We start from the raw sequence: 26,108 nt of genomic DNA on the forward strand, positions 1-26,108 counted from the left end.
ACTAATTAATTTATAACCTTTCTTTAATGTTTTTTTCTGGATTTTTTTAAACATATTTTTCTTTTTCTGTTCAAATAAACCTACCATAAAAATTCTAGACTGTTAATTTCTTTGTAAGGGGGTAAACTCACAAAATCAGCACAGTGTCAAATAATTATTTTCCCCACTGTACATACATTATTTAGGCTTTTATTGTAATTTCGAAAGTTGTTTTATAATACTTTTTATACATACAATATAATTACTCACCTGAAAAATATTTTTTTGCTTCCATCTGGGTCCCTTCTACTGTTGGAGTATAGCAAAGCTTATTAGATATTTAGAGAGCTCTTAAATATTCAAGGTTAACTTGGAGTCCCTTTAAGTTGCTTTAATGATTTAGTTTTATTGGAATAAATGATTTTGTATCAATTCATTTAAACATTGTGACAGATTAAAAAAAAAAAAAAAAAAAAAAAAAAAAAAAAAAAAGCACAAATTACTAAAGCCCATGATCTGGTACAGCAGTGGCAAAATAATTAAGGACTTCATTCAGCCAGCCTGGATGTGTGGCAATGCAGATACAATGTCATGAATAGGGTCTGAAATTATTCCTCACACTATAATTGAATTATAACCATTATCTTTAGTTTGGTTCCTCTCAAGGTTTCCTTCTCATAACATCTACAGAGTTTTTTCTTTCCCCAGTCTTGCTCATTGGGGATAAATAAACATAATTCACTTTAATTCTTAAGTTATGTAAAGCTGCTTTAAGACAATGTCCATTGTAAAAAAAAAGCGCTATAGAAATAAACTTGAACTATCCTAATTTTGGTCTGAATGTATACCAGTTTTGCTTCTAGATTATTGTGAATTAATAAACCAAGACAATGTTAAAGAATAACATTCCAATGTAAGTGTCATTTTCCACACACAATTAACAATGCAGTGGAAAAAAAAGCTTTATTGGACAGCAACACAACCTAAAGTTGCATCATTTCAAGTGTAAAGGTTAGTGCGCATGCGTAGTGATCGTCTGCCCATTGGCGCACATGCAAGTCGCGCCGGTATTACAGTCTTTCTAGCGCTTGTAGCCACAGTGTGCGCGCACGCTTCTCTTCGGTGTTAGAAGAGGCGCAGATTTTTTTCCCGTCTGTTCTCTCGAGAATACTGATTGACACAGACAGCTTTTCAGTCTCTACTCTTTTACTTAGAAAGCAGTTTGTAATCGCTTTTAATCATGATTGAGAAGAAAAGTGAGATAAACGGACATGCTGTGTCCGAGACCGTTATTCCGGTCGACTCGGTAAAACTAGAGAAGAGAAATTTCCAGGAGAAGTTTAAGTCCTTTTTACGTAGGAATCTCGTAGTGATTCTGACGGTTTCAGGAGTCCTTGTCGGGGTCGGGCTCGGCGTGATGGTCCGCAAAATGAACCTGACACGAGCGCAGATGACTTACTTCGCGTTTCCCGGTGAGATGCTGCTCAGGATGCTGAAGATGATCATTCTGCCTCTCGTGGTGTGCAGCCTAATCTCGGGCGCTGCCAGCCTGGACACTCGCTCTCTGGGAAAACTCGGTGGGATCGCCGTGTCCTACTTTCTGATCACCACGCTCATAGCCTCGTCCATTGGCGTTGCCCTGGCTTTCCTCATCAAGCCCGGGGTTGGCGCTGGAGCTCTCAACACCAACAGCCTGTCGCTGGAGAGCGTCAGCAACAACAAGGAGACCGCAGACTCGTTCTTGGATCTAGCAAGGTACTGATTTGGACTACTGAACGCACAAAACTTATGATATAAGTATATATATATATATATATATATATATATATATATATATATATATATATATATATATATATATACACGAGTTCCGTAATGTTTTCAGAATTATTCAAGTATATTACAAAATCCTAATAATAAAGCAATTGTATAATAAAAAAAATAAAATAAAATAAAATTTTGTTATACATTCCCAGATACATTTCAGACTTTGGTAGCAATGACGTAGTCAGCAAATCTTTTGGGAGGCTCGACGGGGGCGTGGACGCGGAGTCATAAGCAGATATATTAATAACGTTGACATAAAATACCCGTATGACAGTTAAACATGGTCATGATGAAAATAAGCTGGTAGGGCAAGAGGAAACTCCAGCACATATCACCAAGTCGTGCAAGACGTGCAATTATTGTCTCTTCTCAACACATTTCCACCTCGAAATCCCTGGTACTTCAGAATCCGGTTTTAAAACAAAAATGGAAAATGCACCATTCTGATGAATTCTGTTTCCCACCATAGCAGCCACCAACTAGTAATATATGTTATTACAGCACAATGCAACTGTTATGAAATAAAGTTCATAAAAGTATCATTATTAATATCGTATATCCATCTGAATAAGTGTAACTGGAAAATATTTCAGTGAGGAGTCAGACCAGATATCCACCCTGTACCTTCAGCACTGCTTGATGGTATCTTTGTGTCAGCATTTCAGATTTATTATTTTCTCTATTCATACTCTCTATTACCAGTACCCCGTTGATACTGTTATGTCTAAACCTGGTATGTTTTTTGTCCTGCTACAGCCCTGTGAAAGGTCACATTTTTCTGTTTTTAGGTTTTGCAAACACTATATTCCTTATCCTATTGACTGTTTCCATTAACCTTTATATTCAAAGTACAATGCTTGAACACTTGGGGTGAATCGATTTAATCCAAACCCCTGGCTACACCACTGATTAAAAAAAAGAGTATGACAAACTAAGTTGTAATACATTCAAATAGTATACATGGTATGTTATGTCTTTTGTTTATTGCTATTAGTATATTCCCTTAATGCATTTGGAGCCATGGGCCATTGGCCTTGTCTTCCATTATGGCTAGAATCAGAATATCTGCTTGACATTTAGCCCACACCAAAAGGCAGACCATATACTTTAGCAAACCCTCCCTCACATTGATTGCAAAGCTTAGCCTTACAGTGATCTTAGTATAAAGCTCCAAATGCAGGTCATGAAATTCATTGGCACAAGATTCTTTCTATGATTTAGGCATGAATCAGCTAGGGGTTTATCAGAAGAGATGTAACAGAGTGTGGCTGGACAACATGGAAGGAAATGTATTTTCATGTAAGTGAAGGGTCCACAAAAATGTGCAATAGTTTGCACAGACAGTGTCACATTGGTTGAGCACCTCTCTTTGCTTTGCATAGAGTCCAGTCAAAAAGTAAGCCTCAATTAGAGTAACTCATCTGGCTTATACACCAGTCTGGACAGTGGTAAAATAGTTTGGGATGTGACATATGTCCCCAGAATTGGTTTCCCAGTACCAAGGGAATTTTATACTTGTCGTTAGACAGTAAGTCCATGGTTTTCAATAGTGATGTGAACTCCCTTAGCAGATCTACTGTCACTTTCAGTCACCTCACTCAATGCCAGACTGCACCCTAGCACTCTGGAAACTTCTCCTTTATGCAATAGTCTTGTGCATAGGTGTTGAATGCCTTAAGGTTGAAGCTGTGTTGGGAATTATGTGCACCTCATTGGTTGCATCCAAATATGACATATTTTTTGGAAATGCTAAACAGTAACAATCTATGCTGAATAATTATTTGGTAGTCATAAAAATAGTTAAGGGAACTGGGTACTCTGACAAAATGAAGGTTAGTCCGTTCCATTTTAATAAAGCATTTCAAAGGAGCATCAAATGAAAAGTGTTGCTTTGTAGCACTTTGCTGTGCAACTATATGTTGCAGAAATGTATTTCTAGGTTATGATTTTAAGAGGGTTCACAAGAAAAAGAGAGTGAGAAAATTTAATGGATTTTTATTGCTTTTGCTTTTCACAGATTAATGCAAAAGTAAAAGAGAGACAGTGGTTGCTTGCAAAAAAAATAAATGCTTGCTTGCTTTTTGTGACATTTCATGCCTAAGAACAACATTTCAAGCACTGGGTGGAAGGGAAAAGTAAACACACAGCTTGCTAAACAAACTTGTGGGATACTCTGGGTCTTAGTCCATGTGTGGGAAAAAACGATGGCATTACTTGTCATATGTCATGACCAGATAGAGCATGTAAATACCTTTATTATTAATTTAATAAATAAATAAAAAAAAAAAGCTGTGTATTTTCTTTGGTCTATTTTGTTTAGCAAATAAGTTTATAAAAAATTTGCTGAAAAAAAAATGCTTTATTTGTCTCTCCTTATTAGTAAGCTTAAAAGAGAAATTGTATTTACTAAACATAGCATGACAGCCCAATTATATAATATTCAGTGAGCCTTTGAGTTCTATTATCAATGCTGCCCAGTGATAATTCAGAGGAGAGACAGTAGAGCTTTTTGTCATTGAATGCAAAAACAATTTTTTTTTTCCCTTCACAGAAATCTGTTTCCATCTAATCTGGTAGCTGCTGCTTTTCGCTCAGTGAGTATCTCTCTCTTTAATTTTGATAGTTTAACTCAATATAAACAAAATCCATACCCTTGTACCACCAGCACCACCTTGGTATTTATGGCCACTTTCAAACCTCACTTCCTCTATATTAACAGCCCTTTAATGCTTAATGAACAGAGTCTCTGCCTGGTGTGCTCCTTTTTCTCTTTACCCAATAAAAATCTCTTATGCTTTCTCTTACCATTAAAAGCTTCCCAGTCGTTGCCATAGCAGGCGTATTCCATTCCCTGATGCCTGGCAACCTGGCAGTGCTTTACTAGGATGTAGTACATGGGTGGCTGCACAGGCTGGTGTGACTCTGCCTGAAAGCGGAGAATGGGTCACAGGGTTGTGTAAGGGGTGGAAGATAATGTCACCATGCACAGTGGGGAACGTGCACAGCTGAGTGTGCAATGTTCCCTCACTGACTCAGGCCTGAGTCAACTAATAAATAATCACACAAATAGTACAAGATCAGTTGCACCTCAGAATAAATTAAGAAAATATAACTATGACTATTCCAGTAGCCATTATAAGGTTGCAAGTGAGATGCAACAAGTAAAAACTACCACCTTCTTTGCTGTGGTAAATTTTAAATAAATGTATTTCAAATGCAAATATTAATTATTCATATTGGTGTAACATTCATGTTAGAGAGACCTATTATTGTCCACCATGGAATGTTTAAAAAAAGCATGATTATTTCTGATTGCGGATATGCCACCCTGGAGGAGCTGGACGACCTGTGCAACCTGATTGGGTTGCAGGAAAGTAGTGACATGGACCCTAACAAAACACAAAACTAGAGACAAATCTGTCGGGAAGGATTGTCTGTTTTTAACCACCTGCAATACTATTCCCTCTTTGGGGGTTGCCTTGCTGTTGCTTTTCCAGTGCACCTGTCACTTTCATTTGCACCAAAGCATGTGAGATTGGTCCTTTATGCTTCCTAAAAGGATAGATTAATATCCCTGAAGTTTAAAACACTTTATGTTACACTGTGATAAGTAAATGTAAACCGAGCAGTGTATATTAAATAAGAGAGTACACAAGTCTAGGAGACCAAGCAAAGTTTCTGATTTAGAGGAGCCTCTGAATAGTCATTGTCCATGAGTATGCCAGTTGGCAGGTTTTCTTCAGCTGTGCTTTAAATGCTGATTTTGTATACTTCTTTTGAGAACTGATTCATGGGGATGTCCACCCATTACAGCTCACTGAAATGTCAATGAGTTGAAATTGAAAGTTATGGAAAATAAAGCCATGTTTATCTATTAACTAGTAATAGTGAATCACTATTAATATATCTTTTTGTCTTGTAGTATGCTACAGACTACAAGATGATTGCAGTGGGAAACACCACAAATGGGACTATACTCTATCAAAAGGTAACCATTTTACTTTATGTCATATCAACTGACATACTACTGAATTTGTTTCACCAACACATTCTGATTCCTCTGATCTCTTTTAATTTTTGTTGTAAGACAACTGAAAAATTATGATTATGTTGCTAGACATTATCACTGAGTCTTGCTACACATAGAAACAAATGAATAATGCTAAACAAGTTCTGCATTTATTTCCACTAAATTATTATTTATTAAATGTATCATGCAATTAAACAAAACACAAATCATACACGAAACGCTTATAAAACTGCCCGAATGGTTTTTTTTTTTATTCAGATTTGATTTGATATTATTATTTAGTTTTATATACCGTGATTTCCGGACTATAAAGTGCACCCATATATAAGCCACACCCACTGAATTTTAAGAATATTTTTATTTTTAACATAAAAAAGCTAAAGTAGGAAAAAAGTGGCGGCTTATAGTCCGAAAAATACAGTAGCTATGGTAGACCCAATACAGGCCTTTTCAAGACTGCACAGTGCTCCATTTGAGATGCTGCTTTAGAAGACCTTGATTTTAAACTTCACTGAATGTCAAATAGTTGACTTTTTTTAGGTTTTTGGTATAGGGCCAGATTGGATTTGCTGAGAATCTGGGCCATGGTTGTGCTGGCTATTTGGCAGCTCTGAAAACATGTGCTGTTTGTTCTATGCTGCATTGTTACATACACTCCTGACAATCTCTTCAGCTATTGAAACACTTAAACAGCTGGTTGTTCTGTTTTTTTGCATGCACCAAAGCTCAGCTCATCCATTGTAAAACCATGGTAGATATTGACAGATTTAATCATTTTCTAAAAACAACCAAATAACACCTATATAATATTTAAACATGGGGAAGAGACAACAATTAACTAAAATTGTTAATTATAAACAGAAAACATCAAAGTTCACTGTTCTAGGGAAGGTTATAAAAACATCACATTTAAGGACATGACTACTAATCAAACAAAAAGATACTATCAAGGAAAGCAATAAAAAGTTTAGAAAAAAAAGAACTTTAACCTTATTAAGGGAAATAAGGAAAAGTAATGAAGCAGAGTGAAATAAAGGACATTGATATCACTTTCAGAAATGCTTTTTGATCATCTTAAAAAAATTTATATTATATATATATATAAAGTATATTACTTTAATAAACATGTAAAATAAAAACACTTTTTAATTTTTTTGTTGCCAGTTTATCTCACAGTGGTGTTTGTGAAACACTTGCACCTTGAACAAGGCTGATATCTGAATCATATGGTGATTATTTGCAGGTGCCAGTGGGAACAGAAGCAGATGGGATGAACATTCTCGGTCTGGTTCTGTTTGCCATGGTGTTCGGGGTGGCCTTGAGAAAGCTGGGAGCTGAAGGGGAGGAGCTCATACGTTTCTTTAATGCCTTCAATGAAGCAACTATGGTACTGGTATCTTGGATCATGTGGTGAGTGAAATCCTCTGCTTAAAGACCAATTAGTCAACAGTAGATGAATGCAGCCTGCATTGATTTTATTTCTGTACTTCAAGTCATTACCTTACCTTATATTTACTTTGTTATTTAGATAATTACCTTTAAACATTTTGTGTGGTATGAAGAAATATTTTCATTATAGTTTTAATACAGATCATTTACAGCAAAAAGCAAAAAGGCCCAAGGTCTCTTTTATCATTAATTCCTGGAAGTTTGCTCAGCACTGTTTTGGGTTGAAAGTCATTGTGCAAACGTATGGGTCATGGACACACTTTGTCCATAAAACTCTCTAGTAAGCAGGCACTTAAATATTTTACAGTGGGATATGCTATATGATATAATGACCTCAGTAAAAACACTGCAAATAATTTCAGATGCTGTAACATGCCCTGTGAAGCTACCATGTTACATTTAGCATTACGATGTGCTTTACAGGTATGTACCAGTTGGCATTATGTTCCTGGTAGGCAGTAAGATTGTGGAGATGGAGGATGTGGTTCTGCTTGTCACCAGTTTAGGAAAATACATCTTTGCCTCAATCCTGGGTCATATTATTCATGGAGGCATTGTCTTACCTCTTATCTACTTTGGGATCACTCGCAAAAACCCCTTCAGTTTCCTCTCTGGCCTGATAACACCTTTTACTACAGCCTTTGCCACCTGTTCCAGGTAATTCCCATTTTGCATGTTGCAGTCTGTGTAGTGTTTAAATTCTAATTACTAAAACGCTCTTTTGTTTTGGCTTCGTTTGATTAAAAATATAGGCTCTGGCCAATAGTGTTATATGTATTATTATTATTGTTGTATCTAAATTGAACCTAACTCTAATTATTAAGTAATAGATAACTTTACAAGTTTATGTGATCATTTGCTTTAATTCTATTGCACTGCTTATATCTGTTTTCAGTTTGACCTCTTTTTTTCTGCTTTCTCAGCTCAGCAACACTGCCCTCTATGATTAAATGTGTTGAGGAGAACAATGGTGTGGACAAAAGGATCAGTCGTTTTATCCTGCCAATTGGAGCTACTGTAAACATGGATGGAGCCGCTATCTTCCAGTGCATTGCTGCTGTATTCATTGCTCAACTCAACAATGTCGATCTTAATGCGGGTCAGATCTTCACTATTCTGTGAGTGCATTACTGAAGGCATAGTTCCTGCAGATTAAACAGGCATATAAATAGAAAAAGACTATGTGTTCTAGGCTGCATTCCTGTTCCAGGAGTAAAAAAAACCCATGCACGCTTAGTCTAATGGCAAGCCAGTACTATAAAGAGTGGTGTAATTTTACCAGCACAGGAACCACTCTTGCTAGTCAGTTTTGTTAACTTATTGGCTTACTTTTATATTTATTAATTTGTTTAATTAAAAGTCCCCTGGTGGTCTAGTGGTTAAGATGCAGCGCTCCCACCGCTGCGACCCGGGTTCGATTCCCGGTCAGGGAACCATCCCCAGCCACTCTTAGTGCCGGTCCCAAGCCCGGATAAATTGGGGAGGGTTGCGTTAGGAAGGGCATCCAGCGTAAAACATGTGCCAAATCAAACGTGCGGAGGATCCGCTGTGGCGACCCCTAACGGGAGAAGCCGAAAAGAACGTTTTTTTTAATTTGTTTAATTAAAAACGAATACAGCCTTACCGCTGAGGGTTAAGGGCACAACAGAAGCTCTGTGGTTGTCCAAAGATATGAACATATTGATCACCTTAACCACTGCCCCTGTAATGAGAGAATGAAAGTAAAAGTGTATTTTATTTATTTATTTAATTTTTTGCAGTGTAACAGCTACAGCATCCAGTGTTGGAGCGGCAGGCATTCCAGCGGGGGGAATCATCACCATTGCAATTATTTTGGAAGCCATTGGCCTGCCTACCAATGATCTGTCACTAATGCTGGCTGTGGACTGGATTGTGTAAGAAATCCTGTATTACATCAACCTCATGTTCTCTACTGCAAATAATTTAGTTCAATTGTTTTAAATAAAATACATCAATGGTCATATGCCATATTTGGACATACAGTTGTAATATACACATATTACATCCACAGACTATGAATTGCATGTGATTCTTGTCTGTGTTGTCTTACTCCCTTTACATATCATGTGTGTTGTAACACATGCTTGAGGATTTTGTAGCATGTTATTTATACTTTGGTATGGCGTGTACGTGTGTGTGTGTGTGTGTGTGTGTGTGTGTGTGTGTGTGTGTGTGTGTGTGTGTGTGTGTGTGTGTGCGCGCGCATTTTCTTTTTTCAGAGACCGAACCACCACTGTGGTAAATGTGGAAGGTGATGCTCTGGGTGCTGGGATCTTGCACCATATAAATGAACAGGAGATGAAAAAGCAAAAACATTTAGGCAACCAGCAGGAAGAGGAAGAACTGAAGGAGGTTAAAGTGGAAGCCGTGGCTAACATTCAGGCTGAGGAGGAAACATCGCCTCTCGTCACACACCAAAAAGTGGGCGATAACTGCTCACATAACCCTGCTGATGAAAAGGATGGTGTGGAGTCTGTGTGCTAAACTTACTGTCTTCTAACCACTGAAAGCAGTTTTTAATTTCAAAGCATTTCCAAACTCTTAAGCTTACTCCTCTCTGAAATATGGGAATACGTGCAGTATCTCCCCCATCTACAAGTTGTGAAACATACTGTAAAATTTCTTTGTGGTATTAGCATAATAGATTGGGTGAGATCAGTGTGGTTACATTCGTACCATTTTTATTGTGCCAAAACGATGAATTAATCTCTCCTTTGGGACAACAATTCCATTTCTACAAGGCTGAAAGGGAGACTATTCCCTTTTTTAAGAGTTGTTTAAGATGAGAGAAGAGAATAATTTACAGATTGACCTCTCTCACTAGCTCTATTTATTTGCTGTATCTTTTTTCCACCTATGAAACATTAACCATTTTGAAGATGGATACGAAAACGTGCTGTAAATATTTGTTTCCCTGATGGCATAATGTCTTATCACAGCTCAGTTGATTCATGGTCTAGGGACACTGAGATTTGCTGTGGACTGCATTGCAAAATGACTATTAGAATATATCTTCTGGTGCTTGATTTCACTTGGTTTTGCCATTAACAGGCATAATATAAAGTAAATCGTCATTTGTCATACTTCTGGGGATGTATGTCCAATTTCTCATGGATAGCAGAAAGGCTACTATAGATATAAGATGCTGTAGCGACACCCAGTGTTATATGTGTAAAGGTCATTCTTGGTAAAGTTTTCCTTATGTTCAGGTGTTAAACTTCACTTAAAACATTTATTAGACCACTGACAGACAAAATGGCATGTATGTTTATTTGTTTATATTTTTGTGTTGATTTTCGGCTTAATGTGAATGCCTAATCAACTTTAAATAGCCATTGAATTATGGATATGGTGAGTGAGAATTACAACTGCTAGGTAAACTCGTGATTTTACATAATTTCTTGTAATTTTGTTACTTTTATACAAAATTTGTTAAACATATTTATCTAAATGCTGAAAGCATTGGCTGCCAAATTGGTAAAATGTGTTGTTGGCTGGTTTGACAAGTTAATACCACTGTATGTGTTAATGTGTTTTCAAGATATTACTGGTACAAACAATAATACATCATTTAATTTTAAAACTGTGAACTCTGTAACTACTACTACTGATTTCTCTCAGCTTCTTTTTTTTTTTTTCATTAAATCAAGAGCAAAGACTTTCTTTTCTAGTGTTGCAAAAGTGTTTGTGTCCCAAAATGAAATATATGCAAATCCCACTATTCGGCAGGTCATAATCAAATACACTGAAGCTGGATTTGTTCAAGACCCTAACCCTAACCCAATGTGTAACTTAATTAGTTAAAACTTAACTATTTATCTCTAAAAAGGTGCATGTATTGTGCATTTAAAGCGTAGCACTAAAAGTAAATTATAAGTTTCTTGGAAGGTAATCTAGAAAATTTTCACAGTTAAATTTTAAAGGTGCAAAATAAGGTTAGTGACCACATTACTGATAGAGAAAATTCAGTAGCTTAGTGTACATTATAGCCCGTGCAGTATCAGTTTATAGGATTTTGAGTAAAAATGCCTTTCAAGATTTTCAAAATTGATTTTTTTAATGTTGATTTTTATTCAGACTTCCTCGGTGTTCTCACTGCATTGACTATTATTATTATTATTATTATTATTATTATTATTATTATTATTATTAACTAATTCCATATCTGCACCCTGCATGACAAAGGACAAAGATAATAGGAGATTTTGCACTACGGGCTTACCCCCCTAAAAAGCAGAAAAGAGGAAGCTCAGTGTACCTCCGCTATGGTCGGTCTGTTAGGGAGGCTGGTGTTGCTATTGGCTGGCTCTCTCGAGCTCTTCCGCTTTTCCGCTAGTCTTTAATAGGAACTGCTTTAATACCGGACTGCACTGTATTTTTTTTTTTTTTACTGCTAAACGTCCGAGAATTTCATATACACTAAACCTTTTAAAACCTTCTGCGTCACATCTGGGGGAAAAAAGAGGTATTTACACTGTTCTTAGCCTGCATAAGATGGCTGCCTACTAACATCGGATATTGTCTTTGTGCAGAAGCGGTGTAACATCTAGTCATATAAATGGACGCGGTATATACTGTAGTTGTCCCTCATCGGCGGCAGTTACTCGATAGTTTGTCGCTGCTGCTGATCAATGACTGGCTATTTTTTGGTTATGTGTAAAACGTACAGATGTTCCTGAGTTAAACATTCAGTCATTTGTCCTTTAATGCCAACAATGAAAATACCTTTCAGTTTCATTCTAGTTCGAGAGCTATTACTAGTCCAAGAAAACGTTTTGCCTGCTGCTTTCCTCTGCTGTGCCTTTTAAAAGCTTGTTTCACTTCTAAATAGGGAATGTGATAGAATAACCATATAAAAGTCTTCACACTGTCCTGTTCAACTGGTGGGTCTGGACAGAACAGTCAGATGTTGAGAGTCACTGGGCAAATTCATTTTGATTCTTTGATTGGTTAGTTCCCAAACCATTAGGTTATCATGCACTGCTTTATGCACTGCACAATTGTTGAATTGGGACAGCACAAACATTGTAAGGGCTAACAGAGCACTGAGGATTGGCATTTTGGTTCAATGCTCTCTCAGTCTCTAGTTGCCATGGTGGTGTCCAAACACGTAGGACGTCTTATTGCTGAGCTTGTAGTAGGTATGTATAGGCTACAGAGACATCCCACAATGCAATCATGAGTTATAACAATTTACAAGCATGCATTTACATTTAAATTACCACTGTCAATACAATGCCATGCCTTCAAACATTGAATACATTAGCCACATCAGAATTTCACTCTTTGAGATACCTGTTAAGCTTTACCAAAGTCTTAATTAATTAATTTATTCATACATCTTTTCAAACCATTTCATCAGTCTAGAGGTCGACCGATTGATCGATGTTTTGGCATGTTTGAATTAATCACCACTGGCTGATTGTGCTGCAAATTAGGCCGATTATTAAGCAGGCGCATCTGACACACCAAATCGTGAGATAACGTTCTGCGCTTGCATGAGAAAAGAACTTTCCCGTACCAGCAGGTGGCAGTAGTCTGTATTCCGCGTCCCAAAAGGGGAACCGGAAAAACTACAACTGTGACTATATAAAGCACCTGCGCAATTACTAACGTACATATTCGTGAGCTTTTTGTTTTTGATTATGTATGCCAAATTTCAAGGACAAGCGCAAGAATGACAAAAAGCGTGTTTAATTGTTTTTCTCGTGTGCTAATTCGCCCAGCAAAATATTTATTTAGAGTTTGTCGCCGCCAAAACCTGGTAACACGTGTGCCAATTGAGGAGGCTTGTTCAATAAAACTTACTTTTAAGCAATTTTCTGTATCATGTCTTATTTATTAACTATTCGATTTTATGAGATAAGAGGAAAAAACAAAATCGTCCAAAATAAACGGCATCACATATGCCCTGCTTTTTAAATATCGCCCAGAGAAAAATCCATATCGGTCAACCTCTGATTTTATTTACCAGGAACACTGAACACAAAGCTAGGTGGTATAGGAGACCATTACACACAGTGTACTCGCTGTAAGACCACTGCAATATATTTGACACATGATTTTACAATAGACTGATTACCAGAAGGCTTGATTGTAAAATGGTCATATGCCAGTTTTCCATTGTCTTTTGGCAGCCTAATCTTGAAAACACTGAGATTTTAAATCAAAGAACATTACTCCTAGTGTTGCACTCATCATGGGAACAGCTTTTTAGAGAAGTGATCCTGTCTTTCACCATGGAAACCAGAAGTACATGAAATGACTGAGCCAAACAAGCAGAAAAATGGCAAGAGTTACCTTCCACCAGCATTTACATCTTCTACAGAAGTAAAATTAATTTCACTATCAAATGCACTGAAGTTGGATTTGATGGAGGTAGATATATGCATATAGTAATTTTATAATATTAAGTATAGGGGATATTTACATTTGATTGTGAAATGTATTGTTTTTTTTTTTATATGAGTTCATTTATATTTGTTGACTTTCTCTCTTGTTTCCTGGAACATTCTCTGTATTTTGTGGCAGTGTTCATTGAGCACATTTAATCTTGAATAACAGGCAAGCCTGAGCATGTCCTCTTTATGAGTTTGTTGAGCCATATCAAGTAGCAAACGCATCATTACATTTAACAAAGCTCGTTTTACTTTTCACATGCAATGTCCTGCTAAATTTTAGTTTACTATAACCTTTTACATAATGATACTTCATGAATGCTGATCTGATAGTGACTTCTCACTTTTGTTCACCTTCCTTTGGCAGTTCATCTTTCTTAGAGAGATCAAATGGGGCATATCAAGAATTCAGTGTGTTCCTAGGGCTCTGGGAATTGATTTATCAGACACCTTGTATCAGATGGAGCAGAGTAACTATGGGAGGCGTAAAAGCAGGATCCCAGCATTTATTCGCAGTGCCTACACTCGACATCTCACACAAGGAGCCAGTAACCGATCAAGGTCAATGCATGGCCCGGACTGTAGAAACTTTGACAGAGAAAGTGGTGCTAGCAAAAAAACTGTTACCATGGCACCTACTTCTAGGTACATGACAGGCAGGAGCTTGTATACTGCCCGAAAGCCACTGATCTCAACAGAGCACCACACTTCAATCCTGAAGAATCCTCTCACACATGAGCACTCTGAAAGGGTGAGTTGATCTCAATGTTCTAATAGTTGCAGATTTTGTGACTACTTTATGAACTTTTACATTATTCTAATTCATGCACACACTATTATATTGTGTTTCTGTTAATGATTCTTTGATTGTTTTAAATATTAAAACATTTTTTTTTATTTCATAGGTTCACATGAGCAATTTCCAAGCAAATTGTCAAATGCAAGATGAACGCTTGGATTCTAACATGTTGGATAGTACAAATGTTCCAAAGGTCATTACTACTTCTCTTTCAGCATCCAGAGAAGACCTTTGTGCTTCCTTGAATTTGTCAGATCTCAGGCTATGCTCTTCTCATGAGGAACCTAATTATAGCCCTGGTCCTTCAGCAAGCAAAGTTGAAAACAGGAGCCTTTCTAGCTCCCCATTAGATGATTTGAACCTTACAATACCAATAAGTCCTATGTGGACTTCCACACAGAGGATTTTGCCTCTTTCATACACTGCTCAAGCTCGTACCTTCCAAAGATCAAACACAAGAGCATCCAAGCAAGAGATAAATTCTCTGCTTAATGCTGACTTTTCACTGAGAAACAAAAGCTATTCATCGGCACCTAAACAAATGTCCCAGTATCAATCCACTTACTGGGATTGCGCTATCCCCAGTACCTTACCACCTTCTCCAGACCGCAAGTCTCCCAGCTGGGACCCTGACAAGGAGTATCAGACCCTCCTGGATTATACATATCCTCTAAGGCCCAACATGACTTTTAACTGGAGTTCAAATGAACACAAGTTGCAAACTGATCAACCTTTACAAGACTCTGGCATTGAAGTTGATAGTTTTCTTAACTCTTTTAGTCTTTCTTTTTTGGACAAGCCTGTTTCAGGAATGAGGCAGGGTAGATCTGGTCCAGCTTCTAGTCAACCATTTGGATTTCAATGTCAAAATCTGATGAAGCTGGCACAGTCCAAGCCATCAGACATTAGAGTGTCTAGAAGCCTGAATTCATTAGAGCAGGTGGGTTTATCATTGGAAAGTCTGGAATGTGAAGGAAAATGCAACTCTCACTATAAGAAATTTGACGTCTTTTCCACATCCAGGTCTACTCCAACATTTATCAGGTCCACAAGCGTCTTACCCAGTTTGAGGTCACTTGGCGAGTGGGATGAGGAGTTTCTCCAGTTGCCCGAACAGCTACATGAGATTCAGGACCTTACTCAGAAACTAAAAGACATCACAGCACAAATAAACCAGCCAGTCACCACCAACCAGGAGGTTCTGGAGCAGCAGAGTGTGTCTTTTAGATCTTTAATGCAAGCGGGAAAGGCAGATGAGGACTCTTATTTGCAACAGTCTGCTAAAAAGGTTCTTCTTATAGAGCAGAAGAAAAGACTGGATACTAGAGTGCAGGTAACCAGAGATAATCTGGGGGACATGGAAGCCACTGTGGATCAGCTAAGAGAAATGACTTTGTATGAGTTTAAAAGAAAGACAGAGATTGATGAAAGTGTGGAAAGGACACAAGAGTCCCTGTTGCAGAACTTACAAGTGAGTTGAAAATTGAGATATTGCCCCCCAGAGGATATTCCAACTGTCTATTGGAATTAATTAACTGCCCGTGACATGAACTCTAATGTGACTTCTGTTGTTTTTTCTCAGAGTTTTTGCTCAAATTTAGAAAAACTGATTCAGTGGTTGCACAAGGTGGTGGAAAGGATGGACATGCTTTCACCTCCTTCAGGGAATATTGACAGTGTTAAAGCCTCTCTAGCTGACTATAAGGTCAGTACTATGAAAATAATATAGGATAACTGGATGTATGCATAGTCTGATTCCTTGCAAACATTTCCAAGATTTTTTTTTTTTTCAACAAATCAGTTAATAAATCAATTATTATTTCCAGAGTTTTCAGGAGGAAGTCCAAGCCCACAAACCACTTACAACATCTGTCCTCCAGACTGGAGAATTACTTTTGAGCTGCATAAACTCAACATCTCCCTGTGAGTGTCTGATAGTGACTATAGTGATAGTGAATTTCTATTATTTTTTTACTTGCATGTATTGAGAACAATTAGATGTGTAATTACACATTTTATGTCCATTTTGTTAATTAAATTTAATAAGCATTGTGATTACACGTTTCTATAATTTTTTTACTGAATTTGTTCAAGTACCAAATTTTAATTACTAAATAATTAAATTATTGTTATACTCGTGCAATGTTTTATTTATTTAATAACAATCACAAGTAAAAATCATATAATGGTCTAGATCGCATGACCATTATGTCTCATGACACCATTCGTTAAGCTACCAGTTTTTGGCCCTTGAGCATGGCCCTTGTGATGTGCTGTATTATGCCAGACCCTGTGCTGTGACCCCAGCTTCCTAACAAGATGCTATATGTGAACAAGAGAATCTCACTTTGATGTAATATATTGGGTGACAAAACTTCTTCCTTTCGCTTCTGGTATGCAATAAGCTCTACAGGTCAAATGCTGTAACAAACAAGTATTCATGTCAGTTAATAGCTCCCTCTGGTGGTCACAGTGACCGATAGATGTCCTGAATGTTCTCAAACGGAAAGCATGCTGCTACGTCACAATTCCTCAAAATGTTTGTCATTGGTTTTTCCTTTAATCCGTTAAAAAGAACAGCTGTATTGTGTAATGATCCTTCAGAAGGATCGAAGTGCTGTTAAAGCACGTTCTTCTTTACTTTGCAAAAACAGTGGCTCATTTTTCCTGTGTGCGTGCCATCCAGTTAGAGCACTGCGGTTGTAAACAAATAGTGCAGTGTAACCCAATATCACAGTCATGTGTGACAGCAGTCCAGCTGGAGAAAAAGACCATGCATGATTGAGATAAATGCAGTACTGTTTTTGTTCCATTGCATTGTCATCACCAATATGTAGTAATCGTATACTGTACATGTATACATATAAAAACCAACAGTTATTAAAGTGCATCAACTAATTAATGTTTACAGAATAATTTTGTTTTATATTCTCTCACTCTTATTGGTATTCAGTTCTGAAGGATACACTGACATTAATAGAGAGGCAGTCTCATGCTTTGGAGAGTCATTCAGAGCACCTCTTCTCCTCGATCCTATCCACCATGGACTGTCTAACCGATCCAAACTCGTGGAATAACACAGGTAAGCAATGCTGAGCTCAAATTGTTTAAATGTTTTGCACGTAAGTGTATTGTCCTAAAAACATTGATTCTCATTTTTCCAACAGAAGAGACATCATTCAGCAGTCAGGATCAGTAGAATTCAATGTGCCTGTGTCTTTCAGGACTTTTATGTGCAGGTGCTACTGCATGAGTTGTGTAAAAAAAAGGTTCTGCCATAATTACATTTATGGTCATGTTTTGTGTGTTACCCTTTAAAACATTTACTTTGAAGCACTGTTGTTATATTTTAAAGAATAATTGTATTGTATGTCAACTGTTACCACAGACGCACTTTGTTTTTGCACATCATCTGATTCATATATGTTCAGTTACATGTACTGTATATATTCTTATGTTACAAAAAGTCAGTGTATGTCATTATAGTATTATTTTACTTTATGTAACAGTTAAGTGCTCTTCTGTCCTGGTACACAGCAGGATCTCAGGTTATAAGGGCTATTCATTAAGTTTTAATAAGAGGCCTCCTCAATAGCAGGCCTGCAGCTTTAGTTTCTGCCTCGGCTGAGAGCACACTGTTGTCCAGGCTGCACAGTGTGTGCCTTTTTTAATGTTATGTATAGTTTTACATCTCATTGTAAAGAGACCGCAGTAAAGATCTTGTAAAGATTTTCAGACACCCCATGTTCAAGTAAAGAAAGTAGTTTTTGGATTAATAAAAATTAGTCTTAGTTGCAGTTTTTCTATCACAAAGAATAATAAACTTTGCACAACCATTATTTTTCTGTCATGTGTTCTATTGAGAAAATAATATTTTTATCTTTTACTTTTAAATATAGCATATCTAAAAAAGATATGACACACCTGACAAAAGCTTAATTATTTCCAATGTTCACTTGGCAATATAAGGATTTAAATGCTGTTTCAATTTTAATAATTGCTATTGAATACAATTAACTTTGAGGAGTTTCAAAAGAGAATACATTCTGCTCTTAAAGTAGTCTGTTCTTACATTAGACATTAATAACTGCAAAACAGTTCTTTAGATATTATTTAGATATAAGGAAACATGGATAATGGAACATGCAGGTATGCAACATATAATGCATAGCATTCGATGTATACTTGGTCATTGGGCAACACAAACTATATGGCATCTATTAACACGCTTGTTTAAGCCGGACTTCAGTTGTCTTTATTATGAAAAATGAGAACATAGTGTTTTATATGCAGGTGGCCATGTGCAAGATATTCCACAGGTAACGGCTAACTTGAAATTGGTTTTGAATTACATTAGGAACAGGATTTTTCTTTCCCCCAAATGAAAGCTGAATAAATAATCAAAACACATACATGGTCTCTACATGTTCTATCAAGAATGGCAAACATATGTGTTATTGTACAGTGTGGTGGTACAATATTTATTATTTTTTACTTGTTTGTTAAATGTTACATGTAGCGCAACAAAAGTACAAGTCTGCAGCCACAAAGTAAATACAAAAGATTTTAAAAGTAAAACTACTTAGATAATGTCTTCATTTCTACAGAACTGGCAAGTCGATCTTACATATATATACATAATGTATATGTACATATATTTCACTAAATCTTTTTTTTTTGACATTGGACAGCCACTGTTGTGCAGTTGTTTAAAATGCAGATTGGCAAATGACCATATATGGGGACAAAAACCTACACATGCTGATATTACAGTGAAATAATCAACACAGGAAATATAGGAAACCAAAAGGAAAAGGAAAAAAGGGAGTAATTGTATTTTGACCACACTAAACCTGCAAGAGGAATGCCGTGAAATGCAGTGAGAAATACACACAATATTCCTTAGAAACCTGCACACAGACACACATTTGTGTGAAAATTAAATCAGTCTGGGGCTGTTTTTATTTTTTATTTTCGGTGGGGGGAAGGAGTGGTTGTAGGGGTGTTTCAATGCAGCCCCAGACCTTTACCAAATATCTGACATGTTAACCTGTTTAAAAGGGAGGGACCCGGGATGGTTGTCGATTCATCTATGGTTTTGTTGGTAGTGAGGCTACATACAGTACAATTTAGACAACTTAAGTTGTTTCCTGTCTTCATCTCACCCTTGTCTCTGTGGAAATAAGTGGTCTAGTTCTGTTTCTCTGGTATTGTTGGGCCTTGTTGTTTGGGATTCTGGGACTTTTTGGTAAAGGAGCATGGTGCCCTCAGCAGCAGCCCCCAGCTGCAGGCTTCACTGGAGTGCTCTGGATCTTCACATTGGACTTCTCCGAGCCCCCGGCTGTTGCTCCAGGTCCCATTCGCTTCTTGATCTCAGCAGCCATGGTCATGAAGGCCTGTTCCACATTGGTGGCATTCTTAGCACTAGTTTCCAGAAAAGGGATTCCAAGGGAGTCAGCAAATTCCTGGGAAAAGAAGGAAATGTTTTAGTTCCTATATAGTACAATACAAAAAACTTGAGCTAAAAAAAAAAAATACTTTAGCCAAATTAGGACGTTTTATCTGAAAAATAAAACTAAACATAAGTGTACAGTAGAACCTCGATACTCGCGACTGAATATGGTATTCATTTAAAGTAGTAAATAAAACATTTATGACAAGTAATTCACAATTTTTATTGAGTTTACAGTACAAAGAGTCAAAACCTTGGCATAACCCCTTCGAGTATCGAGGTTGCACATTATATATATATATATACACACATACACATACACACACACTTTCTTTTTTTTCCCCAGCTTGAAAGAACCATCAGCTTGACTAGTTTAAGGTTACATTTAATATTGTGATTATGTCAGACAAGTTACATCCTGTTATTAGTTTTATTTCTTAAAAAAGAAAAAAAGGGTGGGGGGAGAAAAAAACCTTTGCCGTTGTGTAGTCCACCACTTTTTTCGTTGTCAAGTCACACTTGTTGCCCACCAATAACTTGTTTACATTTTCACTGGCATAGCGATCTATCTCCTGTAGCCACTGTTTAACATTATTGAAGGACTCCTTAGAGGAAAAAGGAAAGATCAGCATTATAAAGAGGCCACCTGGTATCAGCTTTCAGTCTTATCAAAAACAAGAAGTAGCTTTAGAAAACAACTATAGTATCTGGCAGTCTGACCTGGTCTGTAACATCGTAGACTACAATAATGCCGTGTGCTCCTCTGTAGTAGCTCGACGTGATTGTGCGAAATCTCTCCTGCCCTGCTGTGTCCCACTGTAAAGAGTTGATTAAAAAATGCACAATGAACACAGACGAAAACAGACCTCTTAAAAGACTGTGTTCAACATATATAGACTGCAGAAATGATCAAGGACATCCGAGACCAGTGCAAAATATAAAATATATAAACTATATGGATATCATAAGTTGTATTAGTGTTGTCTACCTCAGCATGTAAAACAAATAAATAATAATAAAAAAAATCATATAATATTAATGAGATCTGAAGGAGACTTACAATTTGAAGTTTGATGGTCTTTCCATCTAATTCTATAGTTCTTATTTTGAAGTCCACACCAATTGTGCTAATGTAGCTTTCTGTGTATGTGTCATCCTGAAGAAAAAAACACAAAAACAAAGATTACACAAAATATAATGTTGATTAGGAAATACAATTAAATCTTTTTGCTTTTTCTGAAGATGGGAGCTTGGTCTTCAGTGTGAAAACAAAAACACTTTGTTCACAAAGCAAGGCATCTGATTAGGTTTTGTAATGTATGTTTTTTCGCCCTTCATAAGTTACACTCACATGTTTATGTAGCTGTCATTATCACCCAACATCAGCAATGTGTCAGCTGCTGCTAAAATAGCACCACTAACTTTTAAAATTGCAAAGATAGCAAAAGAAATGCATAAAGTGCAGAAGCAACAGCTTCATATTCCAAAATATGGTTCATGAGGCAAAAAAAATGCATTGTGCCATTGCTGGTTTTAAAAATGTGCTCAGTTTGAGTATTAATGGGTCATAAGTCAACTACAATCCCCAATATCTGAGGGAGATCTTAGCAAATACTAGAACTGAAAAATAAAGCCTGTAATGTCAGCATCACCTCACATTGTTCAAACTCAGCTGAGCTTCACACACAGACATATCACTTCTGCTTTACAACCGAAATGAATATAAGCACTTACTGCAAATCGAAGGAGAAGACAAGACTTTCCAACACCGGAGTCCCCAATCAAGAGCAGCTTGAATAAATAATCACTGTTGAGAGCAAAAAAACCCACACAAAAAAACATTAGACACAGGCACTGAGCGATTTTGATGCAGTCAAGCTACATGAGATGTAGTTACAAAATGCAGTCAATTACTTCACATTATTTGTTCTTTGGAAGAATGTGATAAGGTAGTGTAACAGACTTTGTAAGTGTACCTAACATACACAAGAATACAAGGTTAGGAAATATTCAAAATATTTGTATTTTTAACCTATTAAAATATATATGATAAAAACAAAGGTGGAAAGAAACACACTGTCTGACCACCAGCTGAACTGACTGTTTATAACATATCAGACAACTGTCTGGGTGTGGCCCTTATATTGCTATAAGGAGGCTTGATTTACATGCCTGTGTTTGAGATTCCTTGTCGGTTACACTGGTGGTTGTCAATTAAGCAAACTGTAGCACGCTGTATGCGCTGTATGGCCACGTCAGGGGTTTAATATCTTATACCCAATATCTTAAAGGTGTAATGATTACTTTTACAGTAACAACATTACAAACGCAAATATTTAAAATGATTAACATATTGTTATTGTGAGATGAATGTCTGGCTTGGGATCTAACCAAGCCAATAACTTCAGTCCTGCAAGTCCAGTATTTCAGTACAGTTTAGAAAAAAGACCATAAGTACAGATACTTGGTAAATAAAGGGCTTAGTATTTAGCCTTAATGGGTGGGGTTTAAATTCCTCCTACTATAATGCGAGTTAAAATTATTATGCAGTATCATTTCCAAGCATTAGATTTAACAGTGTTTAGTATAGTACAAAATAGGATGTAATGATCCATTATTTAGTCAACAATAACTCACAAAAAAGCTGCCCACAATCTATTCACATTAACCACCATTACACTGCAACAAATAATTTTTAGATTCTGGCTTCCTTGACCAGAAGCTGGTCTCTGTGCATTTCCTGATCTGACCTGGATTAGCTCATACAGGAAATTTTGTATTAAAGGCATGAACTGTAAAAAACAGATCAATAGAGACTAGGAACCACTTCTCTAGTATGAACTGAACAAGTACATTTAACCATGAAATAATGACTGCCCAGGTTTGCCAAAGAAATCCAGAGAGATATGTAACCCCTAAACTTCTGACTCTTTAGAAAAACACAGAAGCATGACATAAGTGCACAACATTATTTGACAGTGTAGTGTACAGTGACTTATACAACTTGACAAAGAGCTTGATGCAAGGGAAACTTGAGTAAGCTGATTAAGGATTCCACAGAGGGGGAATTTAGCTTGCCGTGCCCAAGCTTCTAAACACTTCATAGTGTTTCCATTTCCAGCTGATTGAGGCGGCAAAGATAATTGGCTGGACCACATGTTAAGATTTAGAGTAAGGATCTGCATTATTGTGTTTGATGTAGAACACTTCCACTCTGTTTTGTATTCATGAGACAACAGAGACAGATGCAGCTGCAGCTGTATGATGAGCAGCAGACACAGAATGCTCCGTTTCTGTGCAAGGTATCAAAAAAGGTTCCATTGCTCTTACAAAATCTAGGAAAAGTTTAATCAAGTACTTAATAACACTTCCTTTAACTGAAATGATAAATGAAAACAACAACAGAACTATGCTTCCTGTACACAAACCCGATACCCTGATGTGGCCTAATTTACTTCTGATAGTGTATGTAATTTACATACAAATCCAACCATAATGATTATTGGTACCTTAAAAGTTGGCCATTTTATTCCTTATTATAAATACCACTTACCAACTCTGAAGATGGAAAGTATTTCATGAAAATAATAAGTTACTGATTTGTGCACTCAGCAGAATATCTAGTATGTGCTGCTGCACACCCCTATGTAGATGTCCTCCAAAACCCTGCTCTCAGGTGGCGGGTTTGTATATTTGGTTATAAACAGTTTTGTATTTAGAATAGCACAGAGAGGTTTATGAAACATGGTAGGCTGAATGGCCTTGTACATTCTTGCCCGATCTCATTGCAATAAATTTGAGTCACACACTCCTCATTAGGCTGAAAATAACTGCTGCTGTGTTCTACACAAACATCCAGAACAAAATGGCAATTTTCCTCAAAATATACTTTTTCATAAATATTTTTTTAAAGCATCAGAAGGTGTACTACTATCTCGCTTCAAGAAAATGATTGACAAAATAGAGCTCATTTTGAAATATGTTAATCAAAATGCAGTAAATTTGCACACAAAAAAATTCATTACTAAAAAGCACTTCCTGCTCTGCTATACTGTATGACAAATTCTCAAATAAGATAATCAATTAGTATTTTCTGTTTAATACAAATTTAAAGTCCTATAAACAGTGCACCTTATGTACAGTTATCATAAACACAGTATTGGCTGGCATAATGTCTGCTTATAAGAAATATTAACATTGTAATTTGATGCATCCCTACACTCTAAATGCAAAAAAAATAAAATAAAATAAAAAATACAATATTTTATAAAAAACAAAATGAACTTAGAAGAGGCTTACATGGGACCTGCCTCTTCACAAGAATAAATAAAATAAAACCTCTCAAAATAAGAATCAAAAGGATGATGCCAGCAGAAACAAATGCTACAGCAATAAATCCGTTCTTTGAAGGATATTACTAGATAGCAGTACAATGTATATTGTAATGAACACATCCTGAAGGCAAGTGCCTTTCCAGTTGTTCAGCATTTCACATAAAGCCGCGTCATCTGCCATGTGACCGGCACATGACTAACACACAGCTGAGTAGAGGAAGGGTGGCTTCCTTTTTCAAACCTACACTTATTTTCTGAATTGAGACTGATGAAAGACAGATAGATTCACAAACTCAGAAAAATATCTAAGCAAAGCTGTGACAATAGTCACTGCAGCACAGTGTCTACAAGAATAAAAAAATAGTATGAAGCACTAAAAGTCTGATTTGTGGCCTATGGCAAACAACCAACACACCCACAGCATCTTCTACTTCTCATTTCTGTTTATTTAAGCATTAGTGTATGCTTAAATAAAGATGTGGGCAAACCATTACTAGATTTTGACAGGTTTTTTTCCCCTTTATTCTGCAAACCAATAAATACACAATGTGAACACAAATACTTGGTCTGCAACAGTTTCTACTTACTGCTATACTATACATCAATCAAGACAAAAAGAAGGATCAATTAGGGTTTGTGTACAACTGACCCAACTGCTTGATCTGCCAGGTTTATATGATAATAAAAATACAGAGAAATGTATGAGCTGCAAACAGTCATGAGTGAAATCTGCATGTCAATCTTCAATAAACATTTTAGACCAAACAGGAAACCCTGTTGAACTGTTTAGTTGTAAATAACCAATATCCTAAATCCTGTACAGAGTCCTGTAAAATGTTTGCTTTTACTCAATCAATTTATTCAGTTATAAGGAGAAAAAAAATTTATCCAGCTATATTCAGCTGGAGTGTGAAACCGTTGATTACAGAAATTAATTAAGGAATTTAGTGAAAGTGTGGTGAGAGAAAAGTCATAACTCTGGATGTTTTTGTGATTCCAGTCATTCCCACGTGCTTTATAGTTCATTAAAGTATCGCCATATAGAACGAAGTAATTGATTTCCTCAACAACACCTTGACAGCATTAGCCATTTAACTAAATTATAAGCCCTGAGCTACATTGTTATCTTGTGAATGTGACAGTTCGCTTGATACATTTATAACCCGACATCAAAATGTAACTATAACGAGAGGACAAATCAACAGTTCGCCATCAGACGACACTGGGGGTTAAACCGCTAGTCAACCCAAACGGTCAATGATCGACTGCTAGTTATTATCGAAAACTACTCATAAACGTCCTCGGAGACAGAAGCAATTACATAACGACAAAAAAAAATCTGAATCTGAAATCTTTCATTGTGACACAGACCAGCAAGTCTCCTCTGCTGACAGAACTGATAAATAGTTAACCTGGCTAGCTGTCAAACCTGATCACTGTTGAAAAATTTGCTAACGCTAGCTGGGTAAAGAGCTAGCAGGCTATTTCTGTAAATATTCCACTTACTATTCAGGATTCATCGTGGAGGTGATATTGTGAAATTAACTCCTCTTCTGGAATAACACCTCGTTTGGGTTAAATGATGTAGAAACAACAAATCTCTACTGATTATTAAAAAAAAGTAACTATCTCGGCTAGCTGCTCTCTCAGACCAGAGGCTCCTCGTTTGAAACCCAAAATGGCTGACTGTTCAACCAGGAAATAGCGGCTCTTCAAACACACTGCGTCACAGGCCGTTGGCACAGGTTCCCGGAAGTAGTAGTTCTAGGATTTGAAAAGAGTAACACATTCGGTTTAAAAATGGCAAACCTAAAAACTA

General features: G+C 36.8%; 3 protein-coding genes and 1 long non-coding RNA gene across 6 annotated transcripts in view; 3 read left to right on the forward strand and 1 right to left on the reverse strand.

Moving 5' to 3' along the window:
- The window catches only part of LOC310724372, a 97,134-nt gene that overhangs the window by 66,626 nt on the left and 4,400 nt on the right, over positions 1 to 26,108 (forward strand). The window lies entirely within an intron of this gene.
- Positions 982 to 10,966, forward strand: slc1a4 (solute carrier family 1 member 4). The gene is made up of 8 exons (XM_083538244.1): positions 982 to 1,734; positions 4,358 to 4,400; positions 5,729 to 5,794; positions 7,080 to 7,246; positions 7,709 to 7,942; positions 8,209 to 8,403; positions 9,046 to 9,180; positions 9,526 to 10,966. Exons 1-8 carry the CDS (start codon positions 1,220 to 1,222, stop codon positions 9,788 to 9,790), a joined length of 1,620 nt encoding a protein of 539 aa, XP_083394370.1. The 5' UTR covers positions 982 to 1,219; the 3' UTR covers positions 9,791 to 10,966.
- On the forward strand, positions 11,551 to 18,342 carry cep68 (centrosomal protein 68). 3 transcript variants are annotated; one of them, XM_083538240.1, is made up of 7 exons: positions 11,551 to 12,447; positions 14,072 to 14,455; positions 14,610 to 15,974; positions 16,086 to 16,208; positions 16,330 to 16,426; positions 17,457 to 17,585; positions 17,671 to 18,342. In XM_083538240.1, the coding sequence occupies exons 2-7, from the start codon at positions 14,165 to 14,167 to the stop codon at positions 17,700 to 17,702; spliced, it is 2,037 nt and encodes a 678-aa protein (XP_083394366.1). In that variant the 5' UTR covers positions 11,551 to 12,447; positions 14,072 to 14,164; the 3' UTR covers positions 17,703 to 18,342. The 3 variants fall into 3 exon arrangements, with proteins under 3 accessions (XP_083394366.1, XP_083394365.1, XP_083394364.1); XM_083538239.1 differs by having other exon boundaries at positions 11,551 to 11,771; XM_083538238.1 differs by lacking the exon at positions 11,551 to 12,447 and adding an exon at positions 12,477 to 13,684.
- rab1ab (RAB1A, member RAS oncogene family b) lies at positions 18,958 to 26,002 on the reverse strand. The gene is made up of 6 exons (XM_083538272.1): positions 25,796 to 26,002; positions 21,690 to 21,762; positions 21,016 to 21,111; positions 20,676 to 20,771; positions 20,429 to 20,560; positions 18,958 to 19,968 (listed from the first exon to the last, which is right to left on the reverse strand). Exons 1-6 carry the CDS (start codon positions 25,807 to 25,809, stop codon positions 19,771 to 19,773), a joined length of 609 nt encoding a protein of 202 aa, XP_083394398.1. The 5' UTR covers positions 25,810 to 26,002; the 3' UTR covers positions 18,958 to 19,770.

The sequence above is a fragment of the Silurus aristotelis genome, assembly GCF_946808225.1.
Source record: "Silurus aristotelis genome assembly, chromosome: 4".
NCBI classification, from domain to species: domain Eukaryota; kingdom Metazoa; phylum Chordata; class Actinopteri; order Siluriformes; family Siluridae; genus Silurus; species Silurus aristotelis.